Source organism: Rhineura floridana, chromosome 15 (assembly GCF_030035675.1).
Source record: "Rhineura floridana isolate rRhiFlo1 chromosome 15, rRhiFlo1.hap2, whole genome shotgun sequence".
Classification (NCBI taxonomy): Eukaryota; Metazoa; Chordata; class Lepidosauria; order Squamata; family Rhineuridae; genus Rhineura; species Rhineura floridana.
The window spans coordinates 18,322,657-18,343,354 of NC_084494.1; the positions used below are offsets into that span (position 1 = coordinate 18,322,657).

The 20,698-nt window shown below is 42.1% G+C and overlaps 1 protein-coding gene across 10 annotated transcripts in view; it reads left to right on the forward strand.

Annotated features, from left to right (window-relative positions):
* Positions 1 to 20,698, forward strand: part of PHACTR4 (phosphatase and actin regulator 4) — a 118,308-nt gene that overhangs the window by 60,936 nt on the left and 36,674 nt on the right. For 7 of the 10 annotated variants that reach the window (XM_061596285.1, XM_061596292.1, XM_061596287.1 and 4 more), the window contains one exon: positions 20,520 to 20,696. In XM_061596285.1, coding sequence (XP_061452269.1) covers positions 20,520 to 20,696 — 177 coding nt within the window. Of the gene's footprint in view, positions 1 to 2,306; positions 2,622 to 20,519; positions 20,697 to 20,698 lie in introns of those variants that run through there. The other 3 variants (XM_061596283.1, XM_061596284.1, XM_061596293.1) reach the window with 1 other exon arrangement.

Sequence of the window (20,698 nt, forward strand, 5' to 3'; positions counted from 1 at the left end):
TGACATCTGACAGGGTCACCTTCTCTTTGGCCCCTTGAAAAATACATCACATTGGGCCAGGAGGAGAAGTGCCGTATCAGTAACCGGCTTCAATCGGAGTTACTCCGCATATCAGCAAAATGTGGAGTCCCATATTTCCACAATGAATGTTCAAAACGCATTAACATGTCTGGAAAGGTATGGTAAATATGTCCCAAAGAGTAGCAGTTAACAGAGGCTGCGAGGGCATGTTTGTTAAGACCACGCTCCCACCAGACATTCATTCCACTATTATTCCACTTTAGACAGTCATGGCTTCCCCCAGTGAATCCTGGGAAGTGTAGTTTGTGAAGGGTGCTGAGAGGAAACCCCTACTCCCCTCACAGAGCTACAGTTCTCAGCTCTCTGCGAAGACTGTTAACCGACTGTTAAACTAGTCTGCAATTGTCGCTCGGTGAAGAGAATAGGCATCTCTTAACAACTCTCAGCACCCTTCACAAACTACACTTCCTATTTTATTTTATTTTATTTATGTCCCACCCTTCCTCTCTAGTAGGAATCCTAGATTCTTTGTGGGAAACCATGACTATTTAAAGTGGAATAATAATGGAATAAATGTCTGGTGAGAGTGTGGCCTAAGCGTTTTGAGACATGTGAATGCCCTTCAGACATGAACCATTAAAAATATGGTCAGGTTACCTCCTGTAGAAACGCTGGACTCCATCATTGCTATAATATCCAAAGCAGCCCTTTGCCAGGGCAACACATAGGAAGCTGTGAACTTTGCTTCAGGAACTACTGCAAGCTGAATATTTGTAGACACCAATTGTCTCACCCCGATCCTAGCCAGATTCACTTGGAAGTGCATCCCACTAGTTTTGGTGGAGTGTACTTCCAGCTGAACACAAGAGTCCAAGGGTGATTCAGAATTAAATATTGCTTACAGAAGCTCACCATTGCAAAAACTGAAAACAGTTGCAATATTTGAACTAACTGTAGTGGTTCCTTTTTTTTTTTTAATTGCAGATGGAATTTGTCTTTTCATTTTGAAATTCACCTACTAGTTTTCTGTAAATCATTGATCTATTTCATCTAACATCCCTTTTGGTTGAGGGAAATACATTCACTCTGACTCTTCCTTAAGCTGAGAATTCTCTTACCTGCTGACTCAGCTTTGCCAACTTTGGACTTTGTGTCCCCCCTGGTTGGTTTTGTGTATTAAAAGGCTTTCTTTATGTTTCAAAGCAAACAACTTGAGCTTTAAGTGGAGCTTCTTGATGAAGCTGAGTGCTTCAGTTGTCCATAATATGGATTCCAACTCTTCTGGAAGTGTGATATAGTTGAATCTGTCTTGGAATCTATAATAGTTGAGATATTATCCATTTATGAGGTTGAAAATCTCATTTGGGAGGAAAAGCAAACTCAAGAAGTAGGTTTTGAAGCCACAGGAGTGGAATTTCCCTCCCTAAGGATATGCCTCTTTCACATTTTAACTTACCTGATCTTATGCCTGCCTTGCAGCAGTCCATGAGAACAAAGGCCATATCCTTAGGAAGGGCCACTTGAATGGAAAGTTTCTTTACTGAGGGATACTTGCACCTGACTTTAAATCAGTGTTTCAAAATGGTGGGAATTAAGTTATTGGCAGATCATGGACACATACAGTGCTTTGAGTCAGATATCAGGGAAATTCTGGCTCCCTCATATTACCCTGTCTTACACAAGACATGTGCTACTTTGATATAACATAGTAAATATTGAATAAGAACGGAACTATCCCTTTGGTTAGCCCAATTAATTGTTTGCAAATTGTACAACCTTGTGAGTCCCTTAGGAGGAAAACATACATATAAAGAGGCAAATTCACTATGTCATTCTCAGTTCACATTTCCTTTTCATGCGGAGCGTGTTACCTACATCCATGCTAGTACGTAAGAATTTGAACACACGCGCGCACACCATTAAACTCCAGCTTTCTTATTTAAATAAGTCTTTATTGCTTTACAAAATTGAACAAAGAGCACCTTATAAGAATCTTGTTTCATATCTGTGTCTGGTGGTCTTCCAGTGTGTCCTGAAGAAGCTGGGGAAGCTCAGGCTTCTTCTCTAAAAAGCAAAACGGTGGCATTTGGTAGTGTTTTTGATTGTCAAAGTCTTCCGAGCCCTCCTGCTGGTTCCTCCACTCTCTTGCAGTCTTTTAAACTCCTGATTTTTAAAGAGAGAGGAGTGTTGATTTATTCGGTTTCTGTGGCTGGAAAACTCCACCCCTTCCTGAGATCCAGCCCTAAACAGAGTACGCACTGTGGAATGACAGGCATTCCTCCTTGAAAGGAGCTGGCATGGGAGCTTATTTATGAGAATCGCAAAGTGTCCGGCCCAGGGGTACAGGAAATACGAGAGGAGGCTGCGCTTTGACCTACACCCTTGGCCATTTCCTGAGTTCTGGCTGTTGTTCTTTGGCTCCCCGGACTCCAGATCGTTCCCCCGCTCTTTTCCCTGCGGAGTTGACATGTCATCTTTCAAAGGCGAATATCTGCTTCCAGAATAGACTTTTTTTCTTCTCGCTTTTCCCTAAGCTACCTCAGAGACTCTCATAATGGGGCAGACACGCTACTCAAGACCGGTAAATCCAGCTCCCTCAGGTGAGTAATGGAGGGTCTAGTTGCGGTTGAAGGCAGGGCGAGAGCTGCAGGTGAAGCATTTGGTTCCTTTTTTTAAAAAAGGCAAGGATTGTGTAACTTGCGCTCAGCTCAGAGGGGCTTCCAGTACTCAGCCAGTGATGAGAATGGCTTGTTTTCTTAATCCTTTTAAAAATGTGTTGTTTATTAAAGACCTTTGGTTTGGAATACACTTTACTATGTAACTTGTTGCACTAGGGGAGTGTAGTTTCTGTGCTGCATTGTTAAGAGTCAGTCCTTTTGATCTTGCTTTTTGCTGCCAAAACGGTCAGATGATGGGAAAAGCTGGCTTTAAAGAGTTCCGCAGAGAGCATAGTAACATGTTGTGTGTTTGGCTAGAATTAAATATTTCACGCTAAAGAACAGGTGCTGGGCTGTCTTTTTTCCTTGTTGATATGGCTGATGGTTCAGCAGGAGGTTTTAATATGTGTTGGCTCGAAAATGCATCTGTGATTTTTTGTTTTGGACATGAAGTACAAGAGCTTATTTGGGGGTGGATGGCCAGTGGTGCTGTCAGGACAGGACTTTGGGGCAGAAATTCAGGGCTCCTGAAAGCAAGTGTTGGTTTGCTGTACATTTTGAAGTGAAATAATACATATTACCATCAGAAGTCTCTCTCTCTCTCCCTCCCTCTCTCTCCCCCTCACTCTGTCTCTCTCTCCCCCTCACTCTGTCTCTCTCTCCCCCTCACTCTGTCTCTCTCTCCCCCTCACTCTGTCTCTCTCTCCCCCTCACTCTCTCCCCCTCTCCCCCTCCCTCTCTCCCCCCCCCCAGTAAAACCATTTGGAACATAGCAGGCTGCTTTATACCGAATCAGACCAGTGTCCATCTAGCTCAGTGTTGTCTACGCTGACTGGCAGCAACTCTCTAAGATATGGGTCTCGCCCAGCCCTACCTGGAGGTGCCAGAGTTTGTACCTGGGACCTTGGCATGCAAGGCAGATGCTCTACGATTGAATTGCGACCCTTCCTCCATTTAGTCCAGAGTCTAAAATTACCTAACTGTACAGTGGAGTTGGGGAACAGAATGGGTTTGAATGTAAATCTTCCAATCGGCAACATCCAATGGATGCAGAGTGAGTCTCTGAATTGTAGTTGGGTTCCCATGTGGTTTATTAGTATTTTTCCAACAGGATGGTGGCTGTTGTCTTCTCCCACTCCTATTTAGATAAGAGCTCAGCTGGCAGCCTGGGGGTCCCATGTATAATACTTCCAAGATGGATTGGCGTCTCCTGCCCTGTTACAGTACTGGACATTTCCTGCTCTAATGCCTGGGTGAGGGGTCTGGCTGTTGAGTCTTTGTGTATACCTGCCAGTAACTTTTCCATAGTGTTCCGAACCCCAACCTCAGTTACTTGTTTTTCCTTAAGCTAACCCTGGAGAAATATCTCACAGATAACTTTGAGGTGATGAACTGATTTAGAAGATGTGATGGTTTGTAGGCTTTAAATACACTTTGTAGATTGCCTTGTATGGGTTATGTGGCTTTTGTTGTAAGCTGTCTTCCTTCACAAACCATTCCATTTTTAAGAGGCTTGTTGTAGGGTTTTTTCTTTTGGGTGGGGGGAAGGGATGTACTGCATTGGGAGGGTAGCCAGTCTGGTGTGTTCCAGATGTTATTGGACTCAGGCCAATGGTCAGGGATGATGGGATTCTAGTCCAGCAACATCTGGAAAGCTCCATATTGGCTACCACCAATAGTCCGTGGCATATTTTGTCTAGTACCAACTTCTTTATTTGTAAAGGTAATAGGCAATAAGTGCCTTACCATTTGTACTTTACTTGGATGGTTGGGGTACACGTATCGTTTAAAGAGGAGTCTATTTATTTTACAAGAGTTGTACGCTGCTTGATTGTAATAAAACCTCAAAGCAGTTTACCCAAAATAAAATGATCAATAAAAGCTAAAAACAGGTATTTAAAAACTTTCAAAAATAATTAAAATGAACAATATGCTAAATACAGATTAAAACACACATAACCTATCTGTGCTTCATGGTTTTAAACTTTGTATGTTTTTTTAAATTGTATATTTATTTTTAATGTTCAATGTTTTTAATTTTTGTAACTGCCCAAGAGAGCTTTGGCTATGGGGCGGTATATAAATGTAATAAACAAACAAATAAATAAATAACTTCTACATGTCAAGAGTCTTACGGCAGTTTAAAAGCTAACAGATTTACTGTGCCTTAAGACTTTTGTGAACTAGAGCCCACTTCACCAGAGGCATCTGATAAAGTTGACCCTAGTGCCTTAAGTCGCAAGTACACTGTTAAGTGCTACAACACTGAGGCAGAGTAAGGGCCCCTCCATACTGGTGTTTTATTGTAGTATTCTGCAACATATTCTTGACACAATAATAGTGCATTAGTGATGGGTTTATTCTGCTTTAGTATATCCTGCAATGCTTCCTCAATGCTACAACATTATTGCTGTCTGGAGTGCACAACAAAATAGCGTAAGAAAAGTGGGACAAAAATAAACCAGAACATTTGCATTACAGTAGGGCCCCGCTTACCAGCGCTTTGCTTTCCGGCGTTCCGCTAATGCGGCGGCTTTCAATTAGGGGAAATTCCCCATTTTAAAGCCGCTTTTGCATCATTTTGCGTCATTTTCGCTTTACGGCGGCAGTCCGGAACGGAATCTGCCGTATAAGCAGGGCCCACCTGTATAAATAATTACGGGATTTCAGCAGGAAGTTATGGAATACACACTGACTGGAAATGAAGCATTGTGACCCCCCCCCAAAAAAAACCTTTGCAGGCACAGATATTATTGAAAGCTGGACCATATGTGATTGCCATCATAGCATCATGAGCACAAATCATCATGAATGCGCAATAAGGAGCATGTCTGTAGGAGCCCAAGGGTGCTTCCAGACTATCACTATATTGCGGAAAGGATTCAGGTGCATACTGGAATGTTTGTGTACTCAAAGTGGGTTAAAGAGCTCTGTTGCCCTAGCACAACAAATCCACTTTAAAAAAGAATCAGATCTTTTGCATTTTAGAAATTGACAGGGAAATGCATTGAAAAATGTTTGACGAAAGAATAACAGGAAGATACCCCACAAAGAAATCAGGATGAATGCTCTTTGTTATATAACTGCTCCCAAACAAATAGAAATAAATGTTCAATAAAGACTGGCTACCATCTAACCTCCACATAAGCTTTGCACAAGCAAAGCAGGTCATTTAGAGGGGCCTTAACACAGTTACTGTGGCACACCAATATTTGTTGCATTGTGCTTTCACAAGTGATTGGAATACATTTGTTCCTAATGCAGCCAGTGTATGTGCCCTCTGTGAATAGGACTGACAAAGTCCATAATGATGGAAACAACTGTTCTTAATTCAAATGTTAATACCTTGGAAATGTGCTTCTTAATATTGAACACTCCAAATGAAAATATTGAGTGTCATTTTTTATTTGCCTTGGAGGCCAGGTGCTTCTCCTTTGGTGGGTATGGGCCAACCTTCCCCACACACAAATCATGAGAATAGTATAAACATTTGAGCCAATGTAATGCTTGGCAGTCCAGAAACATTGTGGAGTTGTGAGGAAATTCAAAAGTCAACGTAAGCGCCTTAAAAAAAAAAAGAATACTCATTTTTCCGATAGGGGATGTATACTGTAAGTATCGACTTGTTCCTAGGCTCTCTATGAAAAGAAGTGCCACCCAAATTGATTCTCTTGTTTGAGCTTGAATTTCATAATATAATTGACAACTGTGGTTTACACTAGCATTTTCATTCTCCACCAGGCTGCTCACAAAGTAAAAAGATATGAATGTTAACTACCCAGACTGTATTGGGTCCCAAATATCTGAAAGACTGCTGTCTTCTCTACAGACCCTCTTGGGTGCTGAGATCAGTAGAGGAGGCCCTTTTGGTAGTTCCACCACCCTGGGAAGCTTGGGGTGGTTGCGGCCCGGGAGAGGGCATTCTCTGTGGCAGACCCTAAACTGTGGAACGCCCTCCCCACTGAGGTGCCTCTGGCAACTTCATTGTACAACTTTTGGCAAATGCTGAAGATGCACCTCTTTACCCTGGCCTTTGACACCTGAGATGTATATATTTAGGACCCACCCTATTTTCTGTGAAGTTGTTTAGGTTGTTTTTAACTGTTTTACTTAATGTGTTTTGAAATTGTTGTAACCCACCCTGGGATCTGGGTGGGGTGGTGGTGGTGGTACTAATACTAGTAATAATAAATTGTGTGCCAGGATTTTTCCAAATACTCATGTCATTAATGAAATGGACCTCTGTATAACTGTTTCAATAGCATGTGATCACATCTAGTTTGATAATCATGTTCTGCTTGTAAAATTATGTGAGTAGAGCTTGAAAGATTGGGTATTGTTGGGGGGAGAGACCTGCTGCTCTCCATATGTTGTGGGCCTCTCACCTCCATTTAGCATGCCAATGGTGAGGTATAGTGATGTGGGGTAGAAATGTTTCCAGTGCTTTGTCTTTCTACAGGAAGTTTTCCATTTCACATGCTGATTAGTAACAACAAATGAATGCCAATTGCAAATACAATATTAGGCAACCTTGGTAGTTTTGGACTGTTTAACTTTGTTTGCCAAATACAAGTAAAATAAACATGTTAGATCACTCTGTAGGGCATCAGACTTTCCCCCAACGCAAATTACCCTATAATGTATATGGGTTTCCCTTTCAAAATTTTCCAGAAAACCAACATCACTGGTCAGGGTTGATGGAAGTTGCAGTGCAACAACATCTGGAGAACTCCAGGTTCCTGACCTCTGGCATAGAAGAAGAATTCTGACAAATTTTTTAAAATATAATTTTGTTTTTCATAAACAGGGAAGTATTCAGGTGGTACATGTAGATGGCATTACATGTCTAAAATAGAAGCAGTGTTCCTTGTGAATCATTCATACGCCTGCATTAAACTGACTGCTGCTCTTAATCATATGGGAGTTTCAGTTTCTGAATGAGAAATAGTCAGTCACTCTTTGTCAGAAGGTATGCCATCTTGAGGGTATGTGAAAAGGCTTCCTTATAGAAAGAGTGCAAAGGGAAGATTAGGGAGAAGACAAACACAGTGATCTTTATAGGACTGCACTAGTGCAAAAAAGCTTACACAGGGAAGAGCCATAACTCAGTGGTAGAACATCTGCTTTGCATGCAAAAGCTCCCAGGTCAGTCCCCAGCATCTCCAGGTTTGTGCTGGGAATATCTCCTGCCTGAATCCCTGGAGAGCTGTTGCCAGCCAGTGTAGATAGTACTGACCTAGATAGACTGATGGTCAGACTCAGTATAAGGCAGCTTCCTAGATGGCATTGCCCTGGTGGCTGGTGTGAGTCAGAACTGTTGGGCTGCATTTTAGTTCAAGTACCCTGATGACCAAATGTGGAACAAATTGTGTGCTGTTATATATGATTTTGTATTGGCTTCAGAAGAATTGTTGCTGGCTGCTGGTGAGAGGGAACATAAGGGCTGCTTTGAGGTGAAGTGTTGGGGAGTTGTCCTTGTTCCTGTTCCAAGGTCTACTGGCTTACTGTGCTGCATAACAGGTTTTCACTGATGTGCCTGGTATCATGGAGTTTTCTTGGCTTGGTGACATCAGCCACATACCAACTATGTTGGTGTGATGTCCAGTCCAGGGTTGGCACGTGCTACTGATGTAATGCAGTACACTAATTTTTTGGTCTTTAGTATTGGGCCTTGAAATAAATCCACTAGCTATGGAGCAAGTGTGATTCATAATTCACTGAAGTATAAACCTCTGAATTTATAATCATCTTTTTTAATTGCTAGGAACACACAACTTGATATACAAAGTGGAGCCCTGTGACTCCACAGACTTACCTGATTTCTTGGGGCATACACTTTCATGGACTAGAACTCACTTCATTAGGTGCAAGAAGTGTTATCCACCTTAAGTTATTTATGGAATACATAACAGAAGAGAGTTAAAAAGAAAAGCACAAAAAGCTTAGAGAAAGGTAAAATAGTAGTAGAACCACACAGTCCATGCTCATGAAGTCTTTGAGTGATATAGGGATACAAGCCTCTCAACTGCACAAGACCCTGCCATTCAGCCATTCAAAATATCCTTCATAATAAGAGAGTGAAACTATTTTCTTTGACCAAATGTGGTGCTTTAACCAATTCGAGTTACTGCATTTAACAGCTGTTGAAATAATATTTCCACTACTTGCAGGTGACTGCATGCACTTTACACCAAGGTCATCCCATTCCTTCAAAGTGATTACATCACTGCACAGTCTCAATGAATTACCCTTTTCTAATAGTAATCAATGGAATGTGTCCCATGTTCCCGTTGCCTCTTTGCTTAGTACTCAAAGATAGGTGAATACTATAATTTTAGGAAGCAGTAAACAACGTTAGTGGAATGCTCCTTGGTGTGAAAGCAGTGGGCGTTTAAGATGTAACCTTTCTCAAAATGAAGGAAAAGGAAAACTGTTAATAACTTTGCATTTGGGATAAGAACTATCCTTGGCATTTTCCTGAAGAGGAGGAGAGTCTGAGAATATGTGCAAAGTTTAGCTACACTAGTATTACCTGAGTGTCCAGAAATACATTTGTGAACTAAACAAAGAGCTACAGTTTCTTTGAATTTAATAAAATATGTGAAGGTGTTTTAAGGTGCATTCTTTTATTTATTACATTTATATCTTGCCTTTCTTCCAACATTGAGCTCAAGGCGATGTGTGTAGGGTATTCAGGCCACTTGCCATCTGACCAGACCCAGACTTGCTTAACTTCAGCAAGATTGGTTCACCACGTGTTTTCAGACTGTGCAGCTTAGAAACAGTTAAAATAAAAAACTATTAGTATTTGGACTGAATATATCATGCTGGATCCTTATATTGTAGAGAAGCCTAAAAATCATTCATCTTGATTAACAGATGCAGCCTAAACAAAAGATGATACACGTCACTTGCAATATGTACAATACTCTTTATTTAACGTTATTTCAGCCGTCAAATTCATTGCTATTTCTTCCTCTAATAGCTAACTCAGGTGGTCAATGCCAACAAGACTGGAGCCAAAGTATGGCCACTGAAAAACAAAAGGGTGGTTATCAGCATTCTTGAGGGAACATCAGTGTTTGTGGAATTTTTTTTAAAAACTCTCTTAGAAAAACAAAAGCAAAGTGGGCAACACCTCCCAAAAACAACCCACTGAGGACTGAGCATACTTGTTAGCCATGGAATGTTGAGAGCCAGCTGGAAAAGAAAACACAAAATGGGGTGTGGGGGTGACACACAGAATCCCTTGCTTGAGCTACTTACACCTTATAACGTCCTGGAGAAGGGCATGGTTGGCTCCCTGGGATCCTGCACAGGTGCACTCCTGTTTAAGAAGTGGGAATAAACTGCAACATTTTGTTGCAGGTCCTGCTTGTTTCTTATTTTACAAATAGAGAATTAAAATAGTGGTTTGTAAAATGCCTTTCACTGAACCCTTGGCTAAGTATTTTGAAGCTGGGTCTCCTCAAATCCAGCAATTGTTATCCAACAGGTCACACTGTCTAAAATTGCTCCTTGGTTGAGACTGACTTTGGGTTGGAGGCTGAGGTCCCAGTGATTTAAGTGCCACCTCACACTATAATTCATTGACTATAGCATCAGTCTGCATGTGCAAGAGCCATCACAAAACCTCTGATGGAGCTGTCAGCTCTTGGTAATTTGGATTGTTGGCTCATTTGATTGTGTCTTTGAGTGATAATATATGTGTGTGGTTCAGCCCACAGGTAATTCTAGTACCCATTGTACCAGTACTGGAGTGGTCTAAATAAATCTGTGGGTTCAAGATTTTGTTCCAACACAGTAGGATATTTTATTCACTTTATGAAATTGTTTTGGGTAAGGTAGCAGTCACCCATAGTACAACAGATTAATAAAACTACACTTATTTATATTGTCTGATCTGGTAACCTTAAGGCCAAGTGTAATTAAAAGCTTTATCCCTCTTGGGAACTGCAGGCGCACAAAAAATGTACCTGGCTTGTTTGCTCTGTTGGAGGCATTTGGCTTGGACTGTGTATGGAAAACTGGAGTGCATCATGAGAAGTTGGTTCTCATAAAAGAAGCCCCCTCCCTGGTTAATGGACAAACACCATAGGCAGTCTTATGTGTGGGATGTGTGTGTCTGGTTTTTGTTTTTGTTTGGAGGGGAGGGAATGCAAAGGGATCACATCGCTCCGTCAGCTGCTGCCCATAACAGCCTTTTGCAGGAAGGAATGTCCTTTAGATTTGGGGTCTCAGCTTCAAAGCACCCAGTGGAAGCTGTACCTCAACATGCACCTTGGCAACTGTACCAAGCCTCCCCCCCACCCCACCCCCACCCCGTTGTAGCCGAAGCTCTGAAGAATAAATACAACTATGATATGATCTGGACTGTGATGTTCTTCTCTTCACCTTTCACAGAACTTTGTGCAATACGAAAGCTTGCACACTCCAACATGAGGAGACATTTGTCTAACATAAAAACTCATCTTGCCTGTTCTGTACCTTGATTCTCTGGGACCAAATTGATAGCAAGCTTGTGCATAACACTTACTCCTTCTGCTTGTCTTTAAATGTTTGTTTTATTTAGGTTTCCCACATTCTTGCAACTTTGTTGTGAAAAATCAAATATCTGAAAGGTATTTCAGGATTAATTGTTAAAGCAGTTGAATATGATATTGTCATACACTTTGAACACTAGAGTCAAGGTTTAAATCCCCGTCCAGCTATGAATTGCAATCAGTGTTCTTGATCTAAGCCTGACCTACCTCACAGGGTGTGGTTGTGAGGAGAAAATGGGGGAGGCGCATGCACATTTATACTGCATTTATATACTCCTTTTCCTCAAGCTCCTTGGAGGAAAGGAAGGGATATAAATGTAATAAATAAACGTATTTGTGGAAATTCTCCTAAGACTATTGATCTAGCCTCTGGGGTTGATTTTAAAGATGCTCTGTAGTATTGCATGTATTATGATTTTAATTTTATTGTGGACGTGTCTTAAGATTTTTATACATTGCATACAGTACTGCATTCTTGGAATAAATTTTGATTGTGACTCACTTTTGATTTGTTTTTGTACTTCTGGCTTTCATTTTATTTTATTAAACGCAAGAATAAATGCATGCTGCAATTATATACCCATATAAATATGGGTAAATATGTACTAATATTGTATAGTTCTGTTTTATGTTGGTATGTTTTGTTAAGGCAAATAAAAATAAGTTTAAAAAATGCATACAGTAATGGGCTGCCTTTTAGACTGGTGGTTCATCTAGCCTGGTGGTGTTTACTCTAACTGGCATCAACCCTCCAGATCTCATACAGAAGTCTCTCCCATCACCTGCAACCTGAGATCCTTTAGATGGAAATGCCAGGGGTTGAACCTGGGACCATCTGCAAGCTCTGCCGCTGAGCTGTGGCCCTTCCCTTTTCTCTGGGAGTGAATTTTCAGTTCTGCCTGCTGTGTTTTCCTGCAAAAACTGGTTTGTGCATTCCTGTCCAAACCTTTTCCCAACTTCATGATTCAAACATGAAGTTGGTGTGTGCTCTGTGGAGCTCTTAAGAAGCAAAGACTGATCTTTGTTGTATTCCTGCATTGAGTGGGGCTGTTATCGAAGCCGCTCTGTTTTAAAAAATAACTCTAGACATGATATGCCAGTGTGGAATTGTTTCCTTGGGTTAAAATGTGCCTCATCTGAGCTCTTGCCAAAATTTAGATTTGTTCCTGGGGGATTCCAAAGGAACACACACCCTGGTGAGTGAGCCATCTGTGAGTAACACAGTTACCTGAAATGTGTCACTCTTAAAGCACACTGCTAGCAGTTGATCCATACACTAATTTATCATGCAGAACAAACCAAATACATTGTTGCTTCATAAGATTGATTTTTCAGCGGCTGTAATGTTCTTGTCAACTGTATCCCACTGAGAAGTGGAATTTTTAAAAGTTAGAACCTACGTTCCCCACAGAGATTGTAATTATGGCCCTACTCAGTGGGAACATTTGTCCCACCATTTTACTGTACATCTTGTTGTACATCTTGCATGTAGGATTATGGGAAGGCAACTGTCACCTGGTAGCAGCTGTTCCAGCCGAGGCTGCTTTGGTGGGAGAGATGAAAAAGCAGGCCTCACTCTATCAGCTCTGCTTGACAGGCCAGGCATCTTCTGCCCCTGAACTGTTTCTATTCCAGCTGGTCACTGTAAAAACAAAAACGAAACTCTGCTGTTTATCTTTAAGAATTGATGCCTGAGTTTCCTTCCCCCCCTTTTCCCTCCATGTCCCATTTTCCTTTTGTGCCATGCCTTTACATTGTAACCCTGCAGGCAGGTAACATCATGTTTCAATTGACAGTAAGCCACTGTATGAGCAGTTTTGGCTGAGGAGCAGCATACTAATGCTCTAAATAAATAAGTAGAAGTCAGTATTAAACTCCTGAAGGCCAAAACAGGTATGATGTGAGTGGGAGAGCCATGATCTGTTTTGACTTCTTTATTTAACTTAAAACAGCTGTGTGCTGGGGGTAGTGGTGATGGATTAAGTTGGGCAGTGGTCTTTCATCTAGGTTTTTTCCCTAAAGCGGCTGTTGATAATACCGAGGGACAAGACAGCTGTTTAATAGCTTGGGGTGTGTGGATCTATAAAATAGCACTCCTCCCTAAGCATAGCTAGTGTGATCCAATTTGATCCCATCTCTATGATGTGTTGTTGTTTTTAAAACCATTGTGAAATCCAGTCCCAGATCTCCCAAGTCACATCTGTTTTCAGTCTGAGCTGTAAGAATAGCATCAAGAGGTTTTATTGGACTTCGTTGGGTCTTTTAACATAATTCTGTATCAGTCCTGTTTAGGATGATGGAAACCAGTCTTAATTAGAAACTGGTTTGAAGAAGGGGCAAACTATTGTATGCATTACATTAAATTGTGGTTTGCCCTTGCATTTTTTATTTTTATTTTAATTCTAAATTGCACTCTTGGTTTTTTTTAGCTTCTTGCACCTAACTTGTCAGGATCTGCAAATGTTGTAAGTCCAAGAGTAAAAAGTAGAAGAAAGTAATTGTTAACTTGATAGTGCCTTCTAGCCACTGTAAGTAATGTATTGAATTGCAGTAGTGATAAATGCAAAAGCAGTAGGCCCAGTGCCAGTGGGTGGCCAGGTTGGGCCCTGGCTGAGGTCCCCTGTTGCCCTGAGGGGCACCTCCTTAGGGTGGGAGGGTGGAGCTCCCACTCCACAACCTGCAGCAGCATCAGGTCATGCAATCCCACACTGTCATGGATTGCAGAGTAGGAGCTCACAGGCACTGCCCAATATAGGTAGCATGGGCTTAACTAAGCCCACCGGCCTCAGCTACCTGAGATATTAGCATGTCAGTGTGCACACCCTGCACATTGTGCGTGCATGGATCCCTCAAGATGGTGGCAGGGGCGTCCTTAATGGTTGATGCTGCTGCCGCCGCCACCATCTTGGGTGATGGCAGGCGTGTGCTCACTGATGTGGGAGGTAGGTGGCATGGGCGGGCCTATTTAAGCTCCGTGCCACCTGTATCGGGAAGGGGTGTTGTGGCATAGGGTTCTGTAGGCCTGGGGTAGGCTAGTGCCCAAGGGCCCAGTAACTCCTGTTGCCAGCCCTGAAAAGCAGACTTGTGACATGCAAATTGTTCATTTTGTTGGAACTCTATCTTGACATCCAGAGGTTTGTACAAAAGGAGAAAAAGCTTCCTCACTTTTAAATGAAAATGAAGAAGTGGTAGATAGCTCAACTTTGGGAGAACCTGAAAAAAATTTTTAAAGAGGGAACACGGCCAGTTTTGTTCAGCACTGTGCTAGCATACATTGGGTTTCAAAAAGTACTCATTCTAGCTATATTTGCATGGCCCTATTATCAGCCATGTATAGGCTTAGACATACTGGCACACTCCTTCCAAGTTCTGTTCAGGGTGTGAACTGGCAAAAAATGGCCTCTTGCCATCTAAAGGTTCCGAATGCTCCAATGAGCATTGTAAATGCCCTTCTTGGCAATTAATGCCTCTGACTCCTGGCAGACATCTCCCTGACGCAGAACAAAATTTTGTTTCTCTGCTATTCTTCTTGGAGTACTATTCCTTCCTTCTTCCGTTTCTGTTTGTGGGAAGAAGCATGCCTTGAATGGAGTGCTTAACAGATCCATGTTTGGATTCAGGTTGTCAGTGTTACAGAGAACCGGTACAGGTATGAGAGCAGTAGGCTTGCAGATGAATGCATCTTGGAAGTCCTTCTGTTTCCTCACTTCTTTGCTTCCTTGCTGTTCCAACTTATTTTAATGAAGGTTGGAGTTCATGAAGTTAGGCAAGGGAATCTGTTAAATTTTTCTATTCTGAATAAATTGTGTTTGGAAAATTCTGCTTTCCTTGCTCAACTTTCTTTTCTTGCGTGTGTCTTGTATCCTCTATCACAAGGGCTCCCAAACTGTGGTCCATGGACCACGAGTGATCCGTGAGCATCATTCAGGTGGTCCATGGCATGTCCATGTTAAATATTCATATTAGTTTTAATTGCATGGTATTGCTTCTTTTTATATTGTATTTTATTGTGTTAAAATTTGAATTTTATGGAATACAAATTGTAATACATCAAAAACAATAAAAGAAATAAAAAAGCAATGAAGATACAATTAAAAATTATACAGCATCTAGCACAGCACATTATAATTGCTACAACAGGCAGAAAAACAGTTAAATGGTCCACCAAGACCATCAGCACTTTTGAAGTTGGCTGTGTGGGGGAAAAGGTTTGGGAACTACTGCTGTATCTAGTCTATTTGCTTCCTTCTCATCAAGGAGATTTGATCTTGGATCCCAGCATAATTTTATCAGGAACTTTTGAACAGCTGAAGGTAACTTCAGCAGTATTTATCACAAAGATGTCAGGCATCCTAAGGACTTGAGGCAGTGATAGAGAGAAGGAGCAAATGTATTCCTCTCTATAGTAGTTTTGATGGGCAAAGTGCTCTACAATTTCACAGTGCCATTTAGTAACACTGAGAGTGGGTTATTTGGTTGAGGCAACTCATTGAGTTTTAAGTGGGAATTGGAACCATGAATTTACAAACATCGCACTGTACTTGCTCTGTACCATAAACCGCTGCATAGTCACTTGAACAGGGCTGGGTGAAGAGATTTAAAGCTCTCAGCCAACCTGGTGCCTTGATGGAGGTGCAAAGTGTCCCTCCATTCATCAGACTGATCATTGGATGAGCAGAGAGGAGGTGATAAAATCCTTACTTCAGCAGGTTTGCATGGATTAGCTGGGGGTGGTGGTAGGGTGCCTGTGGCCTGTGCTTGTGTGTATGAGTGTGAGTGCAAGAGTGTAGGGTGTCCATACGCACTGCATCCTCCACTGGCGTGGATAGGGCTGGTCAAGGGTCATTGTGGCCTTTCGGCCCCAAAGAGTTAGCTATCCCTGTTAACATTTTAAATAATTACAATTATTGGTAGCTGCTTTGGAAGTTTTTTAAAATGAGAAAGAAAGAAAAAACCCAGGATCATAGTGTGTTTGAACTATTTGAAATGAAATGAAAATAAAAGGGGGACAGAGGCAGGAACAGCCATTGGTGAATGTGAGGTTTATGAAATGGACATCTATTTGCCAATGGAGTCATTTTTGCATGTGGCATGCTGCCTTGCCATCAGTTGATCCATGTTTCCAGGAGGGTTGTCCCTCCCACTTCTGCATTTGGGCAATCAATTGCTGTAAAGGCTGCAGAAAACTGCAAATTCTGCATGAGTGGCTAACCTATCTAGGTTCATTATTCATATCTACCTCCTGTTTGCTTTGTAGAACACATTTTTGATCCTTTAAATTGCAGAACTATTTTCCCACAAGTCAACTCTCCCCTCCTGCAGTCTTTTCCTTTTTGAAAAAGTTTGCAGAATGCTAGAACAGTAGGTGGAGTAAGAGGCTGTTATTGTGTTGCTTTCCTGAGATTGTTATTCTTGGCCCAGAATGCCACCACCTCTCTCTCTCTCTCTCTCTCTCTCTCTCTCTTAATAGGAAGGAAAAACAAAATAGTCTAGCTTTACTGATTAGATAGAACCAGCTGAAAGTATCTAGCTTAAAATCATCTTGCAAAGCTGTACAACAAAGTGTTGTGTATTTGTGTAATACAGATCCTATAAAGATTTCTTAACACATTTCTACTTTCATGGCCTTTACATAACTATTGCCTGCCCTAGCTGCTCTGGTTTGACACTGTCTAGTTATGTGAAGGTTTCAGAGGCTGTGCACGCATTACCGGCTTAAAATGAACTAGGTCATTTCTTTTCTCAGTTTGGATTGAAGCTGGTTTTGGGAAAAATGCATCTAACCATAGTATGTTATAAGAAATAACGGAATAGATATAGATTGTGGCTAACATCATGCATAAATTGCTTCCCGAACCAGAGGTGGTGGCACACTGGATGCAGAGTAAATAGGAGTGTGTACATGGCCACACAGACATCTTGTTTAGCTCTGTATCTCTGTGTTTCCCTGCCACTGTCATTATGTTTCCGTTAGCCAGTTGAAGGAATGGTTTTTAAGGATGGAAAGAGGGAATCTGCCAGTGTCATATTTATTTATTTAAAATATCTCTAGGCTGTCTTTGATTGATTGATTGATTGTATTTATATACCGCCCCATAGCTGAAGCTCTCTGGGTGGTTTACAGTAACTAAAAACATTAAAACAAATATACAAATTTAAAACACATCTTTTAAAAACAATTAAAAAATTTAAAACAATTTAAAAACACATGCTAAAATGCCTGGGAGAAGAGGAAAGTCTTGACCTGGTGCTGAAAAGATACCTGTGTTGGCGCCAGGCGCACCTCATCAGATACATCATTCCATAATTTGGGGGCCACCACTGAGAAGGTCCTCTCCCTTGTTGCCAGACTCCAAGCTTCCCTTGGAGTAGGCACCCGGAGGAGGGCCTTTGATGTTGAACGTATGGGTGGGTTTATGTCGGGAGAGGCATTCCATCAGGTATTGTGGTCCCAAGCCACGTAAGACATCATAGGTTGAAACCAGCACCTTGAATCGAGCTCGGAAACATACAGGCAGCCAAGGCAAGGCAGCTTACACAAAATACAATTCCATAATTTGGAACACTTTTCTTTTTGAAATCAGACAGGCACTTACAATTCTGATATTTCCTTGCTAAAACCATAACCAGGCACTTTCAGAGAATTAATTTGATGCAGTGTTGCTTGATTGTTCTGTATTTTATCATTTTGCAATTTTATGATGATTTAATTATTTTATTGTACAATGCCATGTTTTTTTAAGCTGATGTTTGTAAATATAAAATAAATAAAATATTTCCGTGAAAATCATTCAAGACAGCCATACGCTATTATAAGTTAACTTATTCAAATCCTCCGGACAGGGTGGAATCATCGGAGGCCCGCTGTAATCAGTTTGCCGATCACTTCCAGAATAAGATCTCATGTATCCGCCGGGACCTAGACTCTCAAGTTATAGCAGTAGATCCTAGTGAGGTGTCCGGAGCACAGTCTTGTCCTGTTTTGTTGGATGAGCTTCAGTTGGTTCAACTCGAGGACGTGGACAAGGTGCTTGGACAGGTACGTGCAACCACTTCGGTACTGGATCCTTGCCCCTCCTGGCTGATAAAAACTAGCAGGAATGGAACAGGTAGCTGGGCCAAGGAAGTGATAAATGCCTCTTTACGAGAGGGAGTGGTCCCGGGCTGTCTGAAAGAGGCAGTGGTGAGACCACTCCTGAAAAAGCCTTCCTTGGACCCAGACAATTTTAACAGCTACAGGCCAGTGGCGAATGTTCCATTCCTGGGCAAGGTCTTGGAACGGGTGGTTGCTGGCCAGCTCCAGGCGCTATTGGATGAAACTGATTATCTAGATCCATTTCAATCGGGTTTTAGGCCCGGTTTTGGCACTGAGACAGCCTTGGTCGCCCTGTATGATGACCTATGTCGGGAAAGAGACAGAGGGAGTGTAACTCTGTTGATTCTCCTTGATCTCTCAGCGGCTTTTGATACCATCGACCATGGTATCCTTCTGGAGAGGCTCGCGGAGTTGGGAGTTGGAGGTACTGCTTGGCAGTGGTTCCGCTCCTACTTGGCGGGTCGTCTCCAGAAGGTAGTGCTTGGGGAACATTGCTCGACACCGCGGGCTCTCCAATATGGGGTCCCGCAGGGGTCAGTTTTGTCCCCCCTGCTTTTTAATATCTACATGAAGCCGTTGGGAGAGGTCATCAGGAGTTTTGGAGTGCGTTGTCATCAGTATGCTGATGACACGCAGCTCTACTTCTCCTTTTCATCTTCTTCAGGTGAGGCTGTCGATTTGCTGAACCGTTGCCTGGCCTCGACAATGGACTGGATGAGAGTTAACAAACTGAAGCTCAATCCAGACAAGACTGAGATGCTGTTGGTGGACGGGTTCTCTGATCAGATGGTGGATATATACCCTGTCCTGGACGGGGTTACACTCCCCCTAAAGGACCGGGTTCGTAGTCTGGGAGTCTTTTTAGACTCTTCCCTCTCACTTGAGGCTCAAGTAGCCTCGGTGGTTAGGAATGCGTTTTACCAACTTCGGTTGGTAGCCCAGCTACGTCCCTATTTGAGTAAAGAGGACCTTACATCAGTGGTACATGCTCTGGTAACCTCACGTTTGGATTACTGTAATGCGCTTTACGTAGGGCTACCTTTGAAGACAGTTCGGAAGCTACAACTAGTGCAAAATGCGGCGGCCAGATTGCTGACAAGGACCAAGCGGTCCGAGCATATAACACCTGTTCTGGCCAGCTTGCACTGGTTGCCAATATGTTTCCGGGCTAGATTCAAAGTGTTGGTATTAACCTATAAAGCCTTATACGGTGCGGGACCACGATACCTTGCGGAACGCCTCTTCCGATATGAACCGGCCTGTGCACTACGTTCTGCTACGAAGGCCCTCCTCCGGGTTCCAACTCACAGGGAGGCCCGGAGGGTGATGACAAGATCTAGGGCCTTCTCAGTGGTGGCCCCCGAACTATGGAACAGTCTCCCTGAGGAAGTACGCCTGGCGCCGACTCTGCTTTCCTTCCGGCGCCAGGTCAAAACCTTCCTATTCTCTGAAGCATTTTAAGTTACATTGATCTAATTTTAATAATGTTTATTGTATTGTTGATTGTATTTTAATATTATTCTGTTATTCATTGTATTTTTATACTATTTTATGTTCACCGCCCAGAGAGCTATCGCTAGTCGGGCGGTATATAAATTTAATAAATAATAAATAATAATAATAATTAACTAAATATAAATATATAAATCAAATGATAAATAAATAAATGATAAATAAAAGATCTTAAAACAGTTCTAGATCAGCAGCACCATAAAATCTTTCATAAAAAGCAACCAAAAAAAGATGGATTATCTATAGTAATGGGTTCATATGCAAATCATACTTTGTATGCAGAAAGTACCAGGTTCAATCTTTGTCATCTCCAGTTTAAAAGATCAAGTAGCACAGGGATGTGTGTGTTTGTGTGTGTGGGGAACCTTTGGCCCTCCAGATTTCCTGAACTAGAACTCCCATCATCCCAGGCCATTGCTGGGGCTGATGGGAGTTGTAGTTCAACAACATCCAGAGGGCTATAGGTTCCCCACACCTGAAATAGCCGATGATGCACAATACCCTTTTGCACCTGAGATCCTGGAGAACTGCTGCCAGTCAGAGTGCTTAACAGTGGGCTGGATGCACAAGTAGTCTGACCAGATATAAGGCAGCTTCCTAATACAGGGCAAGTGAGACACTTTCTCTTTGTCTCTCTCTCCATTGTGGCAATCTTGCAAGTAAATGCTCCTGTCTTTTGTTTCTGTTTAGCTGAGGAAGTGGATCAGCAATCACAAGATGCTGGGATGGGGGCAGATGTTCTGGAATCTGGTGACACGACACCTCCCTCCAAGAGAAAAAGCAAATTTGCAGGTTTTGGCAAGATCTTTAAACCTTGGAAGTGGAGGAAAAAGAAAAGCAGTGGCAAATTTAAGGAGACTTCAGAAGGT